Below are 24,604 nucleotides of genomic sequence, written 5' to 3' on the forward strand. Positions count from 1 at the left end.
ACTGTAAATGTTAATCACATCTACAAACTACCTTCAACAGCAACACCTAGATTAGTGTTTGATCAAATAATTTGTCACCATCGCCAGTGTAATCAACGTGCCACCAGGTAGCTGACTGATCGCTCTGGGGAATGATGGAATATTGAAGACTCGCTGTTGGCCTCAAAGTGGGCACGCAGCAGTGGCTATAGCCACCTTGGCCTTGGAGAGAAGTCCATGTTGTTGAGCCCAGGCCTGACCTCCATCCCTGCCACCACAGCCAGTGTGTTCATAAACCCAGTGGGCAATAACAGGGGTGAATGGGAAAGAGACTGAGGTATCCAGAGCAGATCATCTTATCCACTTGCTTACTAAAATCCTTCTCTGCTGAGGTCACCCTTTGGTAAGCACTGGGACACACACAGGTTCATTTTTCTTTGTCCATTCAGGGAGGTCTCTCCCCATACCTCTTCCCCAGACTCTGTTGTCACCAGTATTCCAATCATGTTACTTCCAAGCCCTTGACCATCCACCTAAACACCCAGTTCATGATGGGCTGCTTAGGTCATATGGTAGCTTGGTGGACCACGGTTGAGTATTCAGTCTCTACTAAGGCCCAGCAGCAAGCCAGAAGCTCTTTCTCAGAAGGAAAGTAGTTGTCTGCAGAGGATGGCAGGCTTTGCTCCGAAATCCCAAGGGTCTGAGCTGCGACCGATCTGTTGGGCCTGTCTGCTCCCAACGGTATCTCTATCTGTCACTGACAATTCAAGCACCACTGGATCTGCTGGACCTATTGGTTCAAGGGGCAGAGCAGCTGGCAAGCAGGATAGACCTGTTAGAGAACCTTCTTGTTCTGGGCTCCACTCAGCGCTAGCAGCTTTCCTAGTCACTTGATGCATGGATCAGAGGAGTGCACTCAGATGAGTAATATGTTGCTCCCAAATCCAGAGACCCACTAGGCACTGTGCTTGTTTTATGGTTACAGGAGGGACCAGATGTAACAACTTGTACTTCGCCTGAGAAGGGATATCTCAACATGCTTCACACCAGCGGACCCCCAGAAACTTCACGAAGGTGGAAGACCCCTGAATTTTTGTTCAGCTTTATTTCCCACCCTGTGGCATGTCATCATCTGTTGCCAATGGTCCAGAGTAGTTGCTACTTCTTGCTCAGTCATTCCAATCAGCATATAATCAAGGTGAAGGATCAGTGTGATGTCTTGTGGAAAAGAGGTCTCGTGTAATCAAGCTTCTTGCAGACTAAATTATGACATCGGGCTGGAGAATTGATATACCCCTGAAGTAGGATAGTGATGGTGTATTTCTAGCCTCTCCAGCTAAAAGCAAACTGCTTCCAGTGGTCTTTACTAATAAGTATGGAGAAAAAAACCTTTTTCTGGATCAATAGCTCAGCTACACACCAGGTACCAGGGGATATGTTAATTTACTCAAGCAAGAAAACCACATTTGGAACAGCAGATGTGATTGGAGTCACCATCTGGTTACGTCTATGATAATCCACTGCCATTCTCCAAGAACTCTCTCTCTTCTCCAGAAGCCAAATAAGTGTGTTGAATGGGGATGTGGTGGAAACCAACCCTCCTGCATCCTTCAAGTCCTTGATTATGCTGCTAATCTCTGTGATACTTCCAGAAATTCACACCGATTTTGGTTTACTTTACTCCTATGTAGAGGCAGTTCTAGTGGCTTCCACTTGGCCTTTCATACCATGCTCCACAGTTCAGGGAAACAATTTGGAGTTTCTGCTGGTTGCTGAGTATTTCTATTCTAATTATGCATTTTGGAACTGGGCAATTAACCACAGGATGGGTTTGGCAACTCAGTGTGAGATAAACTTGAGCTGAGATTCCATTGGTCACCTGACCTCCATAAGCCCCTACTCTGTTGACCCACAGTGTCAGTTCAGAACTAGGGTTCAATCATCCCTGAGAACTCTGATTTTTTCCTTTTCCCCAGTGCAGAGTCACCCTTGTAAAAGGCAGTAGTTATGTTTGGAGAAGGCTGGGAGAAAGATTAATAGTATAAATTTTTGGCAGTGTGATGAGGTCCTTCTCCAGGGGACACAGTCTCCTCTCTATTCAAGGGGTTCTGGGTCTGGAAACCAGCTCAGGGCTGGGAATTGACTCAAGGGCCATGACTCTTCAGTTGTGGTGATTCAAGTTAGACTTCTGTCATCTGACTTAGAGCTTTTCCACATATGCAAATCAAGCCAGAATTTCGGAGACTGCCCATCTATTTCTCTTTTAGGGAAACTGTTCAACTGGCCAATGACACAGGTCTCTGCGAGTCAGGCTATTTTGACTGCTGCCTTGACTCTGCTATCCATTACGGTAACAACTCTTGCCTTGTATTGGTGATTAAGTGCCACCAGCGGCCCTTGCCACCCTGGGATCCAATTATCCCCACGACATTTAAGGATCCCAGTCAGTGGTAGCCATTCTCCCTATGATTTCTGACCTACAGAGAAGAGCGACCACGGAGCTCTTCAAGGATGCTGAGGCTCCCATCACAAATTTGTTTTTTATAGTCATAGTGTGGCCTCTGGCCCCTTGGTCATGGGGGCGAGCAGATCTTATATGACAAGTCAACTTTAACATCCCCATCTCCCTAAGCCTTTGGATATATTCTTCTACAGTATACCAAAGAAGTTCTGGCATTTCAACTTCATTTAGCGTAGGAGACATTTCAGTCTATGTTTCAGCCAACACCACCCCTGCCCCAGCCGCCCCGCAAAAAAAAAGAGCTTTTCCTAACGCTTTAAGTTACAATATTGAACGCAGAATTTTTGTTCAGTGGGCTCCATAAATTCAGCCCGATCCAACTTTACATTCCATTATTGTTAGACCTGCGCGGTCTCCTAGGAGTTTCGACTCGCCCAGGAAACAACAAGAGTCGGAAGTCGATGCAAAACGCAAGAGGTTTATTGAAGGCCGGTGCACCGGGGTTCCTTGGTCCTCACGCAGGAGGTCGAAGAAGGAACCCTTTTGGGCGCGAATATGTCAGTTTTATAGGTTCCCACTTCCCCGTATGTAAATTATAGATTTGGTTGTGTTCTCCTGCTGATTGGTCCCGGCTTAGGCTCGGACCAGAGAGGGAACTTGTCCCCAGCTGCCTGATTGGTCTTTGACAGACACCTTTTTTACATTTTGTTATCTCCCTCCTTCTCGGAAGGGGGCCGGACATCCTGGAAATTCACCCATTGTCTAAGAAGCCCCTATTGTCTGGAGAGTTCTTAATCATTAGCTGGAACAATGTCCCTCGAGTCCCACATTCCCCCCTTTTTCTTGTGACTATTGATTCCAATCATGGAATCTCAACCTTCTGTTCGTAAACTTTGGTACTGTTGTCTTAACATTAGAACTTGTACAGTACTGATACGTTCTCTAATAAATGCTATCAAGCGATTTAGAACACATGGTCCAAAAGTTAAAATCAACAATAAAACAATAAGAGGTCCCAACAGAGTAGAGATTAAGGTGGTAAACCAGGGGGATTTATCAAACCATGATTGAAACCATCCTTTTTCGTTTTCTCTCTCCCTTTGCCTTTTATCTAAGCGTTCCCCGAGTTTATCCATGGTTTTGGTAATGGTTCCTGAATGATCAATATAAAAGCAACATTCTTCTTTTAGAGCGGCGCATAATCCCCCTTCTTTAAGAAACAGCAAATCTAGGTCTCTTCTATTCTGCAACACCATTTAGTCAGTAAAGGCAGTAAAACCAAAATTATAAGTCTTAGGTTCGTAGAAGCTTGAGTTTGAGCGGGTGGTCGGTTCTTTGGGCCCGCCATCCTGATGATGCCGTCGCTGGTGCAGCCTTCACATGTGAAGCATGGATCCAGGCAGCGATGCCGTCCACTTTTATGGCCGTTGGGGTGGTGAGGAGGACGGTGTATGGTCCTTTCCATCGAGGTTCCAACGTCTGGGTTCGATGCCGACGGACGTATACGGAGTCTCCGACTTGGAAAGGATGAGTTTCTCGCGGTGTTCCCGGTTGGTAGGCCTCGGCGAGTTGGGACCATATTTTTTTCTGGACCAATTGGAGTCCTAGTAGCCTAGCATATAAGTCAGTGTTATTTTGACAATCAGGTTTTATTTCTTTTCCTAAAGTGAGGAGGGGAGGCGGGGCACCATATAATATTTCAAAAGGAGTAAGATGGTATCGGGAAGGTGTATTTCTAACCCGGAATAGGGCCAAAGGAAGGAGCACCGTCCAATCGGTACCGCCAGTCTCCAAGGACAATTTGGTTAGGGTCTCTTTTAGAGTCCTATTCATTCTTTTTACCTGACCTGAACTTTGGGGTCTATAGGCACAATGTAATTTCCAATCAGTCCCCAAATATCTGGCCACATCCTGACTTACCTGGGCGACGAAGGCTGGACCATTATCAGACCCTATTACCTTTGGTGCTCCAAATCGAGGAAAAACTTCTTCTAAAATCTTCTTGGCTACTACAGCAGCTGTTTCTTTCTTTGTTGGGAAAGCCTCTATCCATCCTGAAAAAGTGTCTACAAAAACTAAAAGGTATTTATTACCGTACCTTCCAGGACGCACTTCGGTAAAGTCCACCTCCCAGTAAGTTCCTGGGCGGTCCCCCCTGAGTCTCTTTCCAGTTTCAAGTTTCCCTTTGTGAGCATTTACCTGTTGACATGGGACGCATTCCTGCACAATTTGTTCAGCTAATTTTGTCATTTCAGGGGTTTTGTACCCGGCTTTTTGTAACAAGGCTACCATCTTTTTAGTCCCCAAATGTGTCCATCTGTGCATCTGTTGTAACATGGATTCTGCTTGCTGAGGGGACAAAGTTCCTTTTGTTGTGGCCGGGATGATTTCTTCATCGCGGCCTGGTTTTTCAGGAACTTTATCTGACAGTCCTAAAATGACTTCTCCCGATGCTATTTCTCGGGCCACTTGGTCAGCCATATTATTTCCCCTAATTATTGGGGTATTTCCTTTTTGATGTCCAGGGCAGTGGATGATACTGACTTTAGTAGGAAGCATGAGTGCAGTCAACAAAGCCACGATTTCGTCTTTGTTTTTAATTTCTTTGCCACCTGAAGTTAGTAGCCCTCTCTGTTGGTAAATGGCACCGTGGATATGAGCGGTAGCAAACGCATATCTACTGTCTGTGTAGATGTTTACTTTTTTATTCTCTGCCATCTCTAATGCCCTCGTCAGGGCAATTAATTCAGCTCGTTGGGCTGAGGTCCCTTGTGGTAGCGCCGCTGCCCATATGACTTGTTTTCCGTCTACCACGGCTGCCCCAGTTCGACGCTTACCTTCCTCCAGGAAACTGCTCCCATCCGTGAACCAGGTGAAATCAGCATCAGGGAGGGGCAGGTCCATCAGATCTGGCCTACTGCCGTGTGCTGCGGCCAGTACTTCCTGACAATCATGTATGATGGTGGAGCCTTCCAAGTCAGGATCAGGTAGCAAGGTGGCTGGATTGAGTCCTGTGGCTGGAGCAAACTTGATGCGATCTGAGTTTAGCAACAGGGTTTGGTAATGGGTCATCCTGGCATTAGTTAGCCACCTATCCGGTGGTTGATGGACTACATTTTCCAGGGCATGAGGAGCTGTTATCGTTAGATTTTGTCCTAAAGTTAGTTTGTCAGCATCTTTGACTAGAACGGCCACTGCAGCGATTATCTTTAAACAGGTGGGCCATCCTGATGCCACAGGGTCCAATTTTTTTGACAAATAAGCAACTGGGCGATTCCAGGGACCCAATTTCTGAGTCAATACTCCTTTTGCAATGCCCTTATTTTCGGCCACATATAAATGAAAAGGTTTGGTTACATCTGGCAGTCCTAGGGCTGGAGCTGAAAGTAAAGCTCGTTTGATTTGGTCAAAAGCCCGTTGTTCCTTATCGCCCCAAACGAAAGGAGTGCTGTTTTTGGTTAGGGGGTACAATGGGGCCGCCAGCTCAGCAAACCCTGGAATCCATAGTCTACAGAATCCGGCCGTCCCCAAAAATTCTCTAACCTGCCTGGCGTTTTTGGGAGCCGGAATTTGGGCCACTGTATCCTTTCTGCTCTCCGTGAGCCATCTTTGCCCCCCTTTTAATAGATACCCCAGGTAACTGACCTGTTGTTGGCATATTTGTGCTTTCTTGGCTGAGGCTCTATATCCCAGGGTTCCAAGTTCCGTTAACAGTTTTTCAGTACCCTTGATACAATCTTCTTGGGTCTCAGCAGCTAATAAAATATCATCAACGTATTGGAGTAATGTTACCTGGGGATTTGATTCTCTATATAATGCCAAATCCTGATGGAGGGCTTCATCAAAGATGGTCGGGGAGTTCTTAAATCCCTGAGGTAGCCGTGTCCATGTCAGCTGACCAGACATTCCCGATGTTGGATCTTTCCATTCGAAGGCAAAGTAGGGTTGGCTCAGGGGAGAGAGTCTTAAACAGAAAAAAGCATCTTTAAGGTCCAAAACAGTATACCACGTATGTTGAGGTGGAAGAGTGCTCAGGAGGTTGTAAGGGTTTGGAACTGTGGGGTGGAGGTCTGCCACCCGTTTGTTTACCTCTCGTAGATCCTGCACCGGCCGATAATCATTTGTTCCTGGTTTCTTTACCGGCAGGAGAGGGGTGTTCCATGCTGATTGACATCTTATTAAGATGCCCAAGTCTAGTAGCCTCTGCATATGGGGACGGATACCGTCTTTGGCTTCTCTACTCATGGGGTATTGACGGACCGTTATTGGGTGGCAGTTGCCTTGAGTTCCACTAGCACCGGGGGCCGATTTTTGGCCATCCCCATACCGGCAGTTTCTGCCCAGGCTTGAGGGAACCGAGTTACCCAATCTGTAACATTAACTCGTGAGGATGAAGGCTGCTCGTATAATTTATATTCATCTGCTAATTTCATAGTCAATATTTGAAGTAACCTTCCTTTATTATCAGTTATGGTGGGACCTTCTGGCTGAAAGTGGATTTGAGCCCCTACTTTGGAGAGTAAATCTCTTCCCAGCAAAGGATAGGGGCATTCCGGAATAATCAAAAATGAATGGGTTACTCGTCCAATCCCAAGATCTACTGTCCTTCGTGTGGTCCATGAATATTGTTTATTCCCAGTGGCTCCTTGTACCCATGACCTTTTAGCTGAGATAGGACCTTTTGAGTGGAGAAGGACGGAGTGCTGGGCTCCGGTATCCACCAAAAATTGAACAGGTTCCCCCTCCACTTTAAGAGTTACCCGGGGCTCGGGGAGAGAGTTCGAGCCCTGACTTCCCTAGTCGTCTTCTTCCAATGTTAAGATTTTGTTTCTGGTTGGCCTTCCTCCATTCTTTTTTTAGGGCATTCTCTCGCCCAATGTCCTTTTTCTTTACAGTAGGCACATTGGTCCTTGTCTAATGGCCGCCTTCTGTCTGCCGTTCGCCCTTTCTGCCTATTCCTATCCCCTATATTTCTTCCTCCAACCACAGTGGCCAGTATCTTACTTAAATTCCTCTCCTGTCTCTTATCCCGTCTTATTTCACGGGCTTCCTGCTCTTTCTGCTTTCTTTTTTCCTTCCCTTCCTCTGTTTCTCTTTTGTTATATACTTTATCTGCCTCTTTTACTAACTCCTGAAGCGAAAATCCCTGCAAGCCATCTAGCCTCTGTAATTTCTTCTTAATATCAGGGGCCGCTTGATCTATGAAAGCCATTGCTATAGTAGCCCTATGTTCCTCCGAAGTTGGATCATAAGGGGTAAAGCGTCTAAAGGCTTCCATTAAACGTTCTAGGAACACAGTTGGAGATTCCTGGGGCCCCTGAGTGACTTCCCTTACCTTAGCCAAATTAGTGGGCCGTCTGGCCGCTCCATGGAGACCCGCCACCAGAGCCTGGCGATACATTTTCAGGCGCTCCCTACCTTCCGGGGCATTGAAATCCCAGTTTGGCCTGACGAGTGGGAAACCAGCATCAATCTCGTTAGGCAGCTGGGTAGGTTGCCCATTGGCGCCTAATACATTTTTTTCTGGCTTCTAAAAGAACCCGTTGCCTCTCCTCAGTCGTTAGGAGAGTCTGGAGCAGCTGCTGACAATCATCCCATGTGGGCTGGTGGGAGAAAACAAGAGATTCTATTAAAGCGGTAAGGGCCTGTGGATTTTCAGAAAAAGTTGGGTTATGCATTTTCCAATTATAAAGATCTGCAGAGGAAAAGGGCCAATATTGGAGAGGTCTATTCCCTTGGCCGTCGGGGGGCCATATTCTCTAAGAGGTAGGGCAGTGGAGTCCGGGGAGATAGCCCTCCGGCTCCTAGTGCCCGCTGAGGGACCCCTTTCTTCTTCCATCATGGATGGTTCCCTTGGTGCCGAGGGCAGTGGAGCTGGGGGTCCTCTAGGTGGTAGGGGATTTGGGGCCGGAGGATAAGGGGGTGGGGAATCCAAAAGAAGCAAATCGGACTGCGGGTCAGGATAAATCGCCTTCGGTGGATCCGGGGCGTCGGGTAGCTTCTCCGTGTTGGGGTTTTTCTTTAAGGCTAATATCTCCGACGCTGATGATGTATGCGCGGACGTACCTGTTGAGGAAACAAAGGGCCGGACCCACGGAGGTGGGGAGAGAATTAAATCTTCCCAGACCAAGACATATGGTACTTGGTCTGGGTGTCCGTGGGGATCTATATTAAATATCTTAGACTTCAGCAGCTTAATCTTGTCTAATAAAAAGGATCCTTCGGGGGGCCATCCTATCTGAAATGTTGGCCATTCAGAGGCACACAAAGTCTGCCACTTTCCTTTCTTTACCTCTACCGAAAAATTATGGGCTCTGGCCCGAACTTCGGTCCAATGGCTTAGGGTAAGGGAAAGAGGAGTCGTCATAGTTTGTCCCATTGTCGTCCGTCAGAGAAGAAGAATAGACCACAATACAGAAACAGTTAAAACTCCACGAAACACATATACGCATGGGCCACCGCGAGCTCGCTTCAAAACCGAAACCTCTCCAGATGGCAGTTATCACCAAGGGAACTGCCGAAACCGAGTGAAGGGGAGACAGAGTTTGCCTCTCCTTCCAGATGAGCCACCAGGGCGTCCCCTAGGGCTCATGGACGCCGGCTATTAGCACGTCTGCCTAGCCAGAGGTCCGATACAGATTCCATAATAAGCCGATTCTTACGGCTTTCCTCCGATAATGGCCCACAAAGAACAAGGGACAAACAGACAATCAAGCTCGAGCTTACCTGGTACCTCCAACTCCCGATGTTCTTGTGGTCCGGGGCGAGTGGAATCCCGGACGAGCCCCCAAATGTTAGACCTGCGCGGTCTCCTAGGAGTTTCGACTCGCCCAGGAAACAACAAGAGTCGGAAGTCGATGCAAAACGCAAGAGGTTTATTGAAGGCCGGTGCACCGGGGTTCCTTGGTCCTCACGCAGGAGGTCGAAGAAGGAACCCTTTTGGGCGCGAATATGTCAGTTTTATAGGTTCCCACTTCCCCGTATGTAAATTATAGATTTGGTTGTGTTCTCCTGCTGATTGGTCCCGGCTTAGGCTCGGAACAGAGAGGGAACTTGTCCCCAGCTGCCTGATTGGTCTTTGACAGACACCTTTTTTACATTTTGTTATCTCCCTCCTTCTCGGAAGGGGGCCGGACATCCTGGAAATTCACCCATTGTCTAAGAAGCCCCTATTGTCTGGAGAGTTCTTAATCATTAGCTGGAACAATGTCCCTCGAGTCCCACATTATCACACACAACTTCAACTCCCATAAATATTCTCCATGTTCCTGCCTGGATACATTGGAAAAATTATGGGGTCTTTTGTGGTGTGACACATCTTGTGGGTCACTCTTTGCACCTCATCTGGGGCTCGCTGGAACTTGAGTCTAGCTATGGGTCTAGAAGCAAAGAGGAGTGGTGGGGGCATGTCCTAGGAGAATCAGCCATGTTTTTCAAGGCAGCTCCTTCAGGGGAGGCCATTACAATTTCATCAGGCAAACCAGGGTTAATCTCCTCAGGTGGGAGTGGCTTAAGGGCTGTTTGTACCTGTGAAGAAGACTCACTGTCCCCAGCTTCATCAGGATCTAGCCGTATGCCCCATTCCAGTTTTCAGGACTCCATTCCTTCCCGATCAATGCCTTCACTGCAACACCTTGTAAAGCTGAAAATTTAATTTGCATTGTAATTCAGCTGCTAACTGCAGAGATTCTGTGTCTGGTTTTTATAAAGCTCAGCTCCAGGGCTACAGGAGGTAAGGACTTCTTTCAAGACAGACACAGAAACTTTCAGATGATTCATGTGGTGGTAGAAGTGGGAATCTGAATCCCGGAACTAATACTTTTCTTTCCCCACACTGCCCATAGCAGTTAGGAGCCAGAAGCCAATCTCCTTATACTTGCTGGTTTGACAAAATGTTCTAAGGTACCAAACAGATGGTCACCCAGAACGTTGCCTCCTGTAGGTACTGGATTAGGAATATTCAGTGGTGAGATTTTGTACATTTCTATTGCCACATTACACCATGGATTATCAGTACCCTCTCTCCCACCAGAAAGAGTCAGTAGTGCATTTAAATCTAATCAAATTAGGAACCAATTCCAGGAACCTCAGAACCAATTCAGAAAATTCACTCTTAAGATTCTGTTCCTCTAGAACTACTCTCAATACCAAAATCAGTAACAGTCAGAGTACTCCAGAGAAACAGAATCAACAGGATGGATGGATGGATGGATACATAGAGAGGGAGAGAGATTTATTTTGAGGAACTGGCTCACACAACTGTGGAGGCTGGCAAGTCTGAAATCTATAGGGCTGGCTGGAAGGCTGGAAACTCAAGCAGGATTTTTATGCCATAGTATTGAAACAGAATTCTTTCTCAGTTTTTGTTCTCAAGACCTTAAACTGGGGACTTCCCTGGTGGCGCAGTGGTTAAGAATCCGCCTACCAATGCAGGGGACACGGGTTCGAGCCCTGGTCTGGGAAGATCCCACATGCCGCGGAGCAACTAAGCCCACGAGCCACAACTACAGAGCCCGTGTGCCACAACTACTGAAGCCCGTGCACCTAGAGCCGGTGCTCCACAACAAGAGAAGCCACTGCAGTGAGAAGCCTGCGTGCAGCAACGAAGACCCAATGCAGCCAAACATAAATAAATTTTTTAAAAAAGACCTTAAACTGATTGAATGAGGCCCACCCACATCATCAAGGGTGATCTCCATTATTTAAAGTCAACAGACTGTAGAGATTGATGGCGTCTACAAAGTGTTTGCATTTTCCTGACCCTGTAACTATTCCCCTCTGCTGTGATTTGCCCCATCCACAGTTTTGGCTGTTTCTATTAATTGTTTTCATTTCTTCCTGGATGCCTCCTATTTCCCCCTTTTTTGCCCCTTTTCTGATACTTCTCAGCTGAATGCTACTGGCACTGGTTTTCAACACCCTCTTCTAGGTACATCAAGCCTCTTCCTCCACACTGGGTCTCCTGTACTTTTAGTGTCTTCAGCATTTCTTGGCCATTTTGGCCACTGTCAAGCACTGATTCACTTCCAGGGTTGGGGCTGCTCCTGAGGAAAAAATGTAGCTGCTAAATGGTAACAGATATGGAATAATTTACTTCTATTTAATTTATTTTTGGGATACAAATGAAACAACTGGATTATTAGAATTGTGTTATGTTAAGTGAATCTGGAAACAAGCATATACTCTCTTAATAAACTAAAAAAATGGGAATAAACAAGATTAGGTCTTAGAAGGGGATGTGCCTTTAGGAGGACACAATGATGAGTAAGATGCCAGTGAGAATTCCCATAACAATGAGCTCTTTGAGCTGAGGAGAGAGGTGCTATGTAAATGTCAGGTTATATCATTGATACTTAAGATGCTCCAAAAAGGTCAAGCATTAGCCAAAGGGAACAGAATGTTTTCAGCTTTTAATGGACCAGACCCATTCATTTGGAGGAAGTTTAAAAGGAGTCTCACACACAAGGTGGATAAACAAGGTTGCAAATTTCTACCAAAATATTAACACCTTGAGTAGGTTTTAACACTTACAAATTCATTTCAAGAGGGTCTGAATCAATCCACAAACTTTTATACTGCTGTTCACATATGGAAACTTTATAGTTATATGCATGCATATCATGACTTCTACATAACATGAAATACATGGATAAGAAATTCTAAAGCCAGTAAAACATTCAGTTTGTTCAAATGCCCTCATTTCTCAGAAACATCTGAAAGTCTAGCATCAGTATTTATTCTTATGTGGATATTTTATATAGACCCCACCAAACTTTATTTTCCAAAGAGTTCGAATAACTAAAAGTAAGTTCCTACAGTCAAATTAAACATTTCTTACTTTTTATGACATATGGAAATATTTTTTAGAGCTCTAACAAACTGGGCCATGTCCCAAACCTTCAGCTTCTCCCTCCTTAGGGTGACAAATCAATTCTTACCTTGTAATGCTGGACAGTTACTGCAGTTCAGTCATAATCTGAAGCTTCCAGACGCTGCCAGGATGTGGATGGAAGACCAGTTCGTACTGAACATTTCAGAAATTCTGCAGCAAGTCTTCATCCAACTCCTGAGTTTCTCTTTCTCTTCAAGTGTATTTTAGACAATGATTAGTAATCAAACATTTCAATTCGGCAAATATTTATTGAACTCAGAGCAAAGCACACGGCTAGAAATTGGGGATATAGAGGTGAACAAAAAAAAATTTCTTGCCCCCAGGAGCTCTTATTTTAGCAGATGATACAGAGGACTATGTAACTAACTAAATTGTGGGTCACTGCAGTCATAGACTTAAGCAAATTCCTAAGGCAAGCACAGAGGAAGGAGAAAGTCATTCTGATTTGTGGCATTAGGAAATGCTTCATGGAAGGAGCAGGGCATTTGTGCCGCTCCTTGAATAGGCTAAACAAACAAACATCCCAGGTTGCTTGGGATAGTCCCAGTTTACACTGTTTTCCAAGCATAATTATTCATTATTAGCACTGCACTTTCACTCTTAAAGGTTTTCTTTGGACAATAAATTATATGATCATACTAGTATTGGAGCACACATAAGATGCTGACACAGAGAAGAAGGAGGGTGAGATTTTCAGATGGACCAAACAGCAAGACAAAAGGCACGGAGGAATAAAATCCCATGGTATGCTAGGGGAAAAACTGGGCTTAAAATCTGGAAGAGGGAATTTGCCGTCTTTTCTGTTGCTGTTTGAACTGAAGTGGAAGTATGTTCTATAAGAATTGTCATGACCTGCTATTTGCATACTTATTTTTCTTTCTAGGAATGTGACTGTTGTGCAACAAAGACTTTTCCCATATTTATCTCTCATTTTCCATTTTCATTTGATCAGACAGTTTTATTTCTGGCAAAGTATTATATTCACATCGCAGAGAAAGGGAAATTAAAAACCAATTCAGACTTTCCATTGTCTGCCTTCTGACCAGTTAACACTGAATTAAAGCATACAATGTGCTCCGAGTTTGCCCTTGTACTTTCCAAGAAACAAATGGTTCAAGAGAAAATAACCAAAGTTAGAAAGACATTACTTCTGTCCTCATAACTATTCAGGGGGAAAAGGACAGAATATGCTGAAATAATAATGAAAATCTTAACTAACTTGCATTGCTTTAGAACAAGAGATTGACATGATTACTTTTTGGAGTGATAAAGTCAATCTCTGATAGGAATAGTCCTCTTAGGTATTTTTTTTTAACAAAAAGGTTCTAAATGTAGAACAAAGAAACAAAACTGTTACTGTGCATAAATATATGAAAAATAATACAGCCATCACCCAAGCAATTCCAACAAACACTGAAAAGCCTCTATCTTCCTTATCACATAAATAGACTTGATTTCCAGGGCTTGTTAATCCTCAAAGGCTTTTGTCTCAGCTCTTTAGGATCATTCAAAGACCTGAAACCACTGATTCTCCGTGTAAGTACTGAGAGAATACAGAATATGCAAATATGCAATAACAATGGTGTGAAGGGTTGGGAAAGGGCCATCGCAGGAACCACTTAAAGGAAAGGTGATGCAGGGAGAGGGTGGATCCCTCTGACCTCCTGCCACACCTGCTTCTTTCTGGAGCTGCTTCAGAGCTGTCACTTCCAGGCAGGAATTTAGGTCTGCATCTAGGCAAGCCCTTTGCTCCTTTCCCAGCCCAGTTCAGTATCAAGGTTTCCCATAGCATGAACCTGGCATCCAGCTTTTTCTCATGAGTAGAGGATACTGAGGTCCAGTGACCTTCAGAGAGGGCTTTGAAATTATCCAAAATGTTAACAAACTTAGAAGGAACATTTATATTTGACACAGTTACCTAATTACTCTGATTTTTCTGGCTTCCTAGGAGTATAACGTAACAGGAAACACATTGGAAGATGCTATTTTGATAAAAAATAACCAACATTTTTTTCCTCTCCTCCTTAGGCCCTCACTTTCCCTTACCCCGACTCTCTTCTAGCTGATGTAGCTGCCTCTAGTCTCCTCCCACTTCAGGCCACTTCTGGGCTGCTTCCCATAATTTGGGGGACAAATCCTTTCCTTCTAAAATGTGACTTGATTATGCCCTATTTAAAGCTTTTTGATAGCTCCCAGTACTAAAGGATACACTGTAGTTACCTGAAGCTAGACGTGCAATGCTGTGCACAATTACCTTTCCGGCCCTACATTCTTTCCCTTTCATACCTGATGGTTTTGCAGAATTTCAGCCTGGTGAATGTGCCCTTCCTATGAAGACAGCCCTGGCTCCGAGACTTAGTCACGCTATCCTGTGTAATACCATAGCAGGGTCCGGATACTCTTATGGGTCTGAGTGCTACTGGAGCACCTTGTTCATCTGAAGATCATCATCGTTACTTAGCAGATGGCCTGGTATGTTTGTTGAGTAAATTTAAAACGGTAGCTGAACAGGGAACTATATTCCATATCCTTTAATAAACGACAATGGAAAAGAATATATATATATATACATATATATATGAATCACTTTGCTGTACACCAGAAACTAACACAACATTGTAAATCAACTTACCTTCAGTTTTTAAAAAGGTAGCTGAGGAATTCCCTGCCGGTCCAGTGGTTAGGACTCTGTGCTCTCACTGCAGGGGGCACTTGTACAATCCCTGGTTGGGGAACTAAGAACCCACAAGCCGCGGCCAATAAATAAGTAAATAAGTAAGTAAATAAATAAGTAAAAAAATAAATAAAAAATTTAAAAGGCAGCTGAATTAGTTCCCATTTGGCTAGAGCATCCTTAAATCAAAACCACTAGTCCTAACAGGTTTTATTGGCTCCAAATGACTACCTGCATGTTTGAGGCCACATTTGACTAATCACACATTCCTATATACAGGCAGTGTGGGGATGTGTGCGCATAAGTGTACCAAAGCCAAAGATATATGGGATTCCTCCTAAAGTTGGTTAGGTGAAATGAATTCAACTTTTGATAGATGAACACACAAATCGCCACAAATTGCTTTCATATAAATATGTTTTATTGCAGAGAAGTTATAAGTATTTACATGCTGCAACACGTCACGACATAAATTTACCAAATATTTTGTGGTGGGATGCTGTAGGTTTCAGATAATAGTTTCAGAAGAACCATAGATTAAGTGAAAAGACTGACAACTTTATTGACTCTACATCTCTCGGTTGCTAAATGCTAGAAGTCAAAAGGCAGTGTTTTTTTTCAGTCCTACCTGTGTCATCACTTGCATGCAGAGACCTAGGAAGCAAATACAAGAGAACTGTCGAGTTTCAAATCCATATGGCCACCAACGTTTACAATGGGTTGGGTTATAATTCATGTCGTAAAGCGTTTAACTCTTGCATAAAATATACAGTTCTATTAAGATTGGTATAAATCTACTTATTTATAAACCCTGGCTTAAAAACAAGGACAGGATGCAGCCTGCACATGCACTGAGAAGGACAACCTAGCAAATGTTTGTGAACTTAATAGTGTTTCTTCACTTGCTTATTGTTATCAATCTGGGAAACAACCTCAAGGATTGAAGATTTAAACTTCTATTGGTGATAAATAATGGCAATGAAAGTCTAGGAAAGACCCCAGGCGCTTTTGCTGATTTATGCTGGTGGAAGAGACTCTATGGACTGTACTAAGGTAGAAACTGGCAAGTCTTCTTTAGGCCACATCTCTAGCAGGGTCATCCTGAAGTGCAGTAAAAAGTCACTGATGCCTGACCGCTTATTTCTGAAAAAGTCAGTAAAGTACTAACAGATCTCAGATGTAAATGAAACAAGTAGGTGGGTCTGGACACTCCAAACCAAGTTCACAACTTTATACCTTAAAGTTGTAGTCCAAGGTCACTAAGTAGATAGATAGGCTTTGACTGAAAAGGAAGCGCAGAAGGAAGTAAATGAAGAAAGCAAAAACAAATAGAATTTCGACATCTCTTCAAACCTACCCCACCATCCTGAGTAATGCACGAAGCAAGCAAATGGGTGAGGAGATTTACGCACAGCTTTGCAAAATAGTGAAATGCATATTACTCCTGAATACAATCACTGGGAAAATTTTGATGCTGAATAGGAGAATTCCCAGTTTTTATCTTCCACTGAGAGTAATATTCCTAAGAACAGCCCCGTATCCACCTTCTGATGCCCTTTTCTCAACTTCTACCCTCCTAGCACTCCTTGCTGCTCAGAAAATGAAAAACAGTTATTTAGGCTATAAATGTCCTGGCCGAACAAACCGTGATACTTCAGCATTTAGCGTGAGAGAAAGGAAGTCTGGGTTCTATTTTTAAGTGATTCACCTTAAAATAAAATGAGACTGAGTTTTGCGATGGAATCTCTTTGCATGATCACATCAGTAGGGCTAAATCAGTAGCTTCGGATGGCTGTGCCAGGTGATCAGTGTGGAATGCGATACGTTTTATGAAACATGCTTTGGGAGCTGCTGTGCCTTGCAAATAACCCCTACATTTGGAATTTTGAGCCTGGTAGCTCACCTAGGCCATTTGCAGGACTTGGAAGTTTTCCAGGGCTTGGAAGAATGAAGAGCCCACACTGCCTCATAGGCTTTGAGTAACTGGTTATAAATCTCTTTGGGATTCAAGCCCAGCAAGTTCTACCCCTGCCTGAAGCAATGAATAAGAGTTTATGAGAATAAGTAGTTTAAGGTAATGTAAAATATTATATATTTAGTATACATAATAAAAATATATCCATATAATGATCTTGATGCTATAATAATTTTTCTCTTTAAAAATATAATCCCTTGAAAGTGCTATTGGGAGCTCCCTTTCTGTCTTTGTTTTAAAGGCAAATCCCCCGGCTCTGCAGTACTCTAATTCTCTTGTCATTCCCAGAGTCTTCCCTTGCCAATGGTAATAATAATGCACAGTATATTTTTCTCACTCTTAGCTTCTTCCTTCCTTACGAAATGCTGCTAAGTATGAAATCCTGAAAGAGTTAAAAGGGACAATTAATTGGAATGAAGGCATTATCTTTCCCTGACTTTGAACAAACAATAGATAAGTTGTCCTTAACTTAATGAGATGTATGACTAAGTAGGACCACTTGATCTCCAATATTAATAAAGCTTCTGAGTCCTAACAGGAAGTGCAAAACAAGAAACTCAACTTGTATAAAAAACCCTTATTAAGACAGTATAACAAACCATGATGTGAAATAATAGAGTCAAATCCAAATTCACAATATATAAACCACAGCCAAAATTAAAAGGTTTTATCATAACAGTTATGGCTTCCCAAGCCAGAGAAAGCGTACTGTACTTCAAGAATCAACTAAAGTTGATAGATAGCAGGTATTCTGGAAGTTGCAATAACAATTGAGTAGCTGCAGATTGCATAAATGTGTTGTGTCACATAATATCAAAGTTATTTGCAAAAATTATACAATCTGGAATGCTGGAATGAGACACAACAATGTACTGAAACAGACATTTATAAGAAAATGAAAGCAATCATTAATATAAAAGATATTTTTGGATGCATTAAGTTAGCAGTGCTATCATGGTTAAATAGGTAAAGTAAGTTCTTTTTAGTCAGCTACTTAGAATTTCGGTCACATACGTCAATACCTTCCTGTCCTTTGCAAAATCTCGTCCCTCTTCTGTGTCTTCTGGTTTGCCTTGCTTGGGATCTTCGAAGTCCCAAGGGTAAGTATTGATCAGGGGCAGACATTGAGGGCTACTTCCCCCAAACATATGCTGAAGTGTAAGGATTTTCCCAGTGTTCCCTGGGGCAAGACTTTCCTGGCCAGTCTAACTTCTCCATTACGACGTTGCCCTGGCCTCCTATGTGTTCTTCCACCCCTCCCTTTCACATTTCCCTTGACTGACCAATACTCCTTGGGAATTTGTGATCCTGTATCTTCTGTCTTATAGCGAATTCAGCGTTTCTTCCTTCTCCTTTTCTTTCTGGGGATGCTACACTTTAAAATTATCCCAGACCTCTTATTTCCGAGGCCCTGCTATCTTATTTGCACTTAAAGCAGAAGAGGCGGGGAAAGCTACACTTCTTTCAGCATTCGGTTGATCTGGGGTCTCAAACTCCCAGGGACATACCTCAGCTCGTGATGCTAAGGGTTGCTGAAAGTTATTACTTGAGTTATATGAGTCAGGCACATTTTGCTCAGAGGAAGATGTCTTTTTCTCCTGGTCTCCTAGTTGGTTGAGGTTTTCATTCTCCACTTCTGATGCTACGGCTTTGGGAGGCAGTTCTTCACACTGCCCAGCACACACACTGGCTGCAGAGTGCTGGCCGCCATTCTCCCCTTGAGCTCTTCCTGGAGGAACCTGAGTCTTGGAAATCACACACTTCTCATCTTCAAAGAGGGGCTGAACTTGGCTCTCCCAAGGGCACACCTCAGCTTTGTCTATGCTCTTCGGATTGGACTGCTGACACAGTTCAGCTGCCTTAGGCTTGGGATGAGATTTCCCCTTTAGGGAAAAAATTGGGGTTTTCTCCATTTCAGAAGCCGCAATCGATACGTGCTTTTGAACTTTTGATTCTGAAGGCACAGGACCGGGGGTCAGGTCGTAGATCTCCCAGGGGCACACCTCCCCTATGTCAAAGCTGTCCTTCATCTGGGGGGCGCCTGGACTCAGGTCGGAACTGGCAGTGGCGGGGTTGGCCCTTTGCTGCCTCATGATCCCAGATTTCGGAGGTTTCCTTGGCTCCTCTGAATGATTGGAGTTTGGGGGGGCAGAGTCTTGAGTCTCTGCGTTATCCGAATTTGAGTATTTTCTGTTTGTCTCTTTCTCTCTCGGCAGAGCTTTCTGGGCTTTGGCCCGTTCCTCCACGCCGGACGCCTGGGTTTTCCCGGCCAATCCGAGCGTCTTCTCTTTGGCACTGGCGATGACGCTGAGGGACTTCTGTAACACGGATGTGCGGGGCGGCCCGGGCTTCTTCTCCGAGCTGAGGTTGTGGGCGCTGGCCGACTTACACACCAGAGGCACGGACTCGGTGGACACGGCCTGGCTGTCGTCTTGCAGGGCTCGCGGTCGGTTCGTTCCCGCCGGGGACCCCAGCGCAGAGTCGTCCGTGGCCGCCGCCTCCTCCTCCCGGCTCGGGGCGGGCGGGCTGCCCGGGCTGCCCGGCTGCTCCCGCACGTGCTCGTACGTGCTGTGCGATTTCTTGAGCGAGAAGACTCGGTTCCGCAGGGACTCCTCCTTGGGCTTCCCGGCGCCGCCCGCAGCCTCCTGTGGGTTCTTCCTGCCCGGGACGGCGCCCTTGGCCGCGCCGTGGTCCAACGCGTCCTTGTCCTCCTTGGAGCACTGACGGCTGACCGTCTCCGGGATCTCGGTGATCCGCCTCATGATGGAACGGCCTAAGCCCTTCTTCGAGCACCGCTTTTTCTGGAGGTGGGGATTATTTGTGATCATCTTCTTCCTCTTATAGATTTCCAACTGGGCGTAGAGTTTCTTCAGCTCGTCCTGCCATACATAACAAGAGCAGATTCAAAGAGGTGCGGAATTTAGCGTGTGGGCCGGCTCCTATCACTAACTGTAATGTGAAGCTCTTCCTAACATCGCTGCTCATCAACTTTCCCCTCACTCCCACTTTCTGATTCCTCTGCATCTTGTTTCACACAGCGTTTGAACTTTAAGACGTGAACTCCTGCATTCTGCACTTGCTTCATGCAACAGGCACTTTGAACTTGTGAATTGTGTGCACCAGGCTGAGCCTGGACCATGACAAAACACAGCTTGTTGTCTACTGAGAAACCAAATCCCTGAACAATATGGGAAGCATCATGTAGCCACTGATAAAATTACACGTAATGTTAAATTAGTGTACAACAGACCATCAAATACAAAAGCATCTTCTTCCTCCAAATGCTGATATATTGTCACAGATTATTTTAAATAATTCACACTCTCTGCTCACAGATCTATCCTAGTTTCCCATCAGCAAGATCTCATAAACCGTCATCATGGGACATGTACAACCAGTTCATCATCACGGTGTCCAATAAGTCAGTGAAGACTATCAAGACTGGCCTGTGTGGCCTAACTTATACTGGGATTCTATGTTTTAGAACTGGGTTAACTGCATGTGATGCCTTCAGTTCTTACACAAACACACATGCTCTCTAACACAAAGAAGCACACATGCACATCGACCCACACGTGCGAGCCTATATGAATGGGTCTAATCTAAAACAGAAAAGAAGAAATACTGGTATTACCCGAATGTCTTCTGGATCCAAGCTGTGCTCACTCCAGGCTGAATTGATACTGCTGTTCAGGTAGGATCCAGATCGGCCCATGTCTAACTCATCTTCGTACGCTTCTGTAGCAATGTCGTCTCGTGGGTTATTGCTTGAATGTGAAAACTGCAATAGAAATTCAATATGAGCTGTAGACATTAGTCCACTGTAGGACACAACATAATAATTTTCTGAAGGTTCTAGTGTTACATCATTTCTTCAGCTTAGATGAATTCATTCACTGAACTCTTTACAAAATATTTGCTGCCATATGTGTGTTTTGTTTCCCACCTTACATGCTAGAGCACTTAGTGAGGCAACATTAACACTTGGTTCCCTCTTTGACTCCTATTTTCATTCTTGTCTTTTTTCCAGGTTCCAAGGGTTAACTCACATTATTCCTCTTCAACGATATTTGCATTTTGAAAATGAAAATAAGTAGAAGAATCCAAAGAAATGTTCTCTTAGGGTACTCTTAGTACACTGTACTCTAAGAGTAGCAATTTAGACCCACTGGCAGCTGAATGGGAATATTTTTTTGACAGGTGGTGTGTATCATGTCATTTCACTTTACACAGAGGAGGCTGTATTTCATCTATGGGCACAACTGGACTGATCACAGGAATATGACTTTCAGTCTGTCACACAGAGCTTCAAAAACACGACTTTCAAAACTCAGGGCACAGGAGGTCTGAATTCCAGCCTCGACTCTGTTGTCAGTGGGACCTTAACCAGGCCATGGAGCCTCTCGGGAGCACAGTGTCCTCTTAGCCTAAAGGGCTTGCGCTGGATGGCATCTGAGTTTAAAATTCAAAGATTCACTGAAATTATAGATTTTTTTTCTTAAGCTCATCATTATTCTCAAGTTCCTCCTTCATTGCATTTTGATATATTTTCATTATCTTCATGTAGTCTTTTGCTATTTTTCAGTTTCATGTACTCTTGCTATCTCTACTCTTCTTCAAGTGGAAAAGTGAGGAAGAATGAATTGGGTAAATGATGGAGAGCAGGAAAAATCAAAAGCATCCATTTTACACGACATATAAACCAAGTGACTGTCCTATGAAAACGGAGAGAACTTGGGGTCTCTTCTCCTAGCTTGTCATCAGGTAAAATATTTCCTTAAATAATGAACAGGTTTTAAAAAACTAAAAATAGCAGTCCCACTCCTGGGCATATATCCGGAGAAAAACATGTTCAAAAGGACACATACACCCCCAATGTTCATTGCAGCACTGTTTACGATTGCCAAGACATGGAAACAACCTAAATGTCCATCGACAGATGAGTGGATAAAGAAGATGTAGTACATGTATACAATGGAATATTACTCAGCCATTAAAGAGAATGAAATAATGCCATTTGCAGCAACATGGATGGACCTAGAGATTATCACACTAAGTGAAGCAAGTCAGACAGAAAAAGACCAATACCATATGATGTCGCTTATATGTGGAATTTAAAAAAAAATGACACAAATGAACTTATTTACAAAACAGAAACAGATTCACCGACTTAGAGATTGAACTTATGGTTACCGAGGGGAAGGGTGGGAGGGAGGGATAGATTGGGAGTTTGGGATTCACAGGTACACACTGCTATATTTAAAATAGATAACCAACAAGGACCTAGTGTTAAAAAAAAAAAGTAGCTAATCTCATGATAAGAAATGTAGCAGTAATCCAAATGTAATAGATTAGACTTCCAAAATATACATGTGACAGGGGTCCTTCCACTTAATTTGTGTGATTCTTGACAAATCTTTTACCCTCTATACTATTAGGCACTGTCTATAAAGACATTTGATACTTAAAAAAACAAAATATAATAAAAGAAAAAACAGAACAGGTTGCCCTTTGATACAGAGACACAGAGATATTTTAATGTCAACTATTGTTAAAATATTCAGCTAGGCAGGTGAACACAAACTGGAGATAACATGTGAGATGGTAGTTCTCTATTTAAGTAATAATGAATCTTTTGTATTTGGGACCGGCTGAGAAACCACAGGAACTGATGAACTTTCCCCTCACTCTTCTATTTATGTTTGTGGGAGCCACATGTGCCATAAACTTAAGGCCATAAGGGTGACGAAAATAGAGTCCTGGTCCTCCAAAATCTCACATGCTACTGGAGGTTATTTGTAAGAATGAAATTATTTTTCTTTTTTCTTTTTTTTTTTGCGGTACGCGGGCCTCTCACTGTTGTGGCCTCTCCCATTGCGGAGCACAGGCTCCGGACTCGCAGGCTCAGAGGCCATGGCTCACGGGCCCAGCCGCTCCACGGCATGTGGGATCTTCCCGGACTGGGGCACGAACCCGTGTCCCCTGCATCGGCAGGCGGACTCTCAACCACTGCGCCACCAGGGAAGCCCATAAGAATGAAATTATTTTTCTTGAGCAAAGTCTTAGAGATTATCGTGAGTTTAAGAGACAGTTATTTGTCAGATATTGTCCATTTCCTGCTTTATGATTTTTCCTTAATGCTTATCCCTATCTGAAATACTATTTTAAATATTTATTTTGTTTATCTTTTCTGTTTCCTCCTCTCTTCCACCAGAATATAAGTACCATGAGAGCACAGATTTATATCTGTTCACTACTCTTATTCTAGGATATAGAACAGTGCTTAGTAAAGCTCCTCAATAATGTTTTAAATTATTTATTGAAATATAATTCACATACCATAAAATTCTCAATTTTTAACTATACAGATCAGTGTTTTTTAGTATATTCATGAGGTTGCACAATCATCACCACCATCTAATTCCAGAATATTTTCATCATCCCCAAAAGAAACCTTGAACCCAGGAAGCAGTCACTTCCATACCTCTTTTTCCCCGGCCCACAGCACCACTAACCCACTTTCTGTCTCTTTAGAGCTGTCTATTCCAGACATTTCACATAAATGGAATCGTATAATATGTGGCCTTTTTTATCTGGCTTCCTTGGCATAAGGTTTTCAAGGTTTGTACAAGTTGTAGCATGTATCAACGCTTTATTCCTTTTTATTGATGAACAGCATTTCATTTTGTGGGTATACCACATTTTGTTTATACATTATCAATTGATGGACATTTGGGTTGTTTCCAGTTTTTGGCTATTATGGATAATGCTGCTATGAACATTCATGTACAAATTTAAAAAAAAATTAAGCCAGCTTTGTTGAGGTATAATTGATATGCAGAGAACTGCACATATTAAATGTGTACAATTTGATGAGTTTGGACATATGCAAACACCCGTGATGCCATCACTACCAAGGTAATAGACATCAAGAACAAATTTTTGTGTAAACATATGTTTTCAATTGTCTCTGGAGCGCAATAACAATTTTTTGAATGAATAAATAAATAGTCTGAGTATATACCCATCTAATAAAAATGTAGTCATATTACGTACAGTATAAGGATGGTTAAGATAGATTGTAGGAACAGACACATCCATGAAAATTATGGCTATCTGGTGTAATTCAAGTAAGGAAGAAAATAGGCATTTTGCTCTGTTTACAATTGTTTGGCCTTTTCAATCAGGCTGCAGTTCAATGTTTTGGTTAACTGTGAGAGGTGAGGTAAAGGAAGCCTAGAGTGAAATCACAATTCTGGTTTCAGCTGTGCTAACGTTACATTGTACGACACTGATAAAGATGTATTTTGTTTTACTACATGTAAAAGGGGAAAACAATGATAATTTTTGTTTTTCTACACATAATATTTTGTTCTAATATTTTGTTTTTCTACATGTAAAAGAGGAAAATAACGATAATTTGTATAGTATCTTTTTTCCAAAACTCGGATATCATTTTGTTTTATTCCAAGCAGCCTCACTGCTATGTCATAGATGAGGAAACAGAGAGATGAAAAGTCTTGCCTAACGTTACATTACACAGCTAACTTGGGGTGGGGTATGAGTTCAGAATCCCTGTATTCTGAGTCCTGGCCCATTTCCCTCCACGTCAGAATGCTGTGT

At 43.5% G+C, this 24,604-nt stretch overlaps 2 protein-coding genes across 2 annotated transcripts in view; both read right to left on the reverse strand.

Annotated features, from left to right (window-relative positions):
* Nucleotides 1-3,718: 3,718 nt before the first annotated feature.
* LOC125963458 (uncharacterized) lies at nt 3,719-6,722 on the reverse strand. Its single transcript, XM_049705825.1, has one exon. It carries the CDS (start codon nt 6,683-6,685, stop codon nt 3,734-3,736), a length of 2,952 nt encoding a protein of 983 aa, XP_049561782.1. The 5' UTR covers nt 6,686-6,722; the 3' UTR covers nt 3,719-3,733.
* Nucleotides 6,723-15,405: 8,683 nt separating this feature from the next.
* GPR158 (G protein-coupled receptor 158) overlaps nt 15,406-24,604 on the reverse strand; it is a 325,208-nt gene continuing 316,009 nt past the window's right edge. Inside the window, exons 10-11 of the mRNA XM_004280961.4 lie at nt 20,616-20,762; nt 15,406-19,860 (exon numbers count right to left, since the gene is read on the reverse strand). Coding sequence (XP_004281009.2) covers nt 18,379-19,860; nt 20,616-20,762 — 1,629 coding nt within the window. The 3' untranslated portion in view covers nt 15,406-18,378. The remainder of the gene's footprint in view (nt 19,861-20,615; nt 20,763-24,604) is intronic.

Source organism: Orcinus orca, chromosome 2 (genome assembly GCF_937001465.1).
Source record: "Orcinus orca chromosome 2, mOrcOrc1.1, whole genome shotgun sequence".
Classification (NCBI taxonomy): domain Eukaryota; kingdom Metazoa; phylum Chordata; class Mammalia; order Artiodactyla; family Delphinidae; genus Orcinus; species Orcinus orca.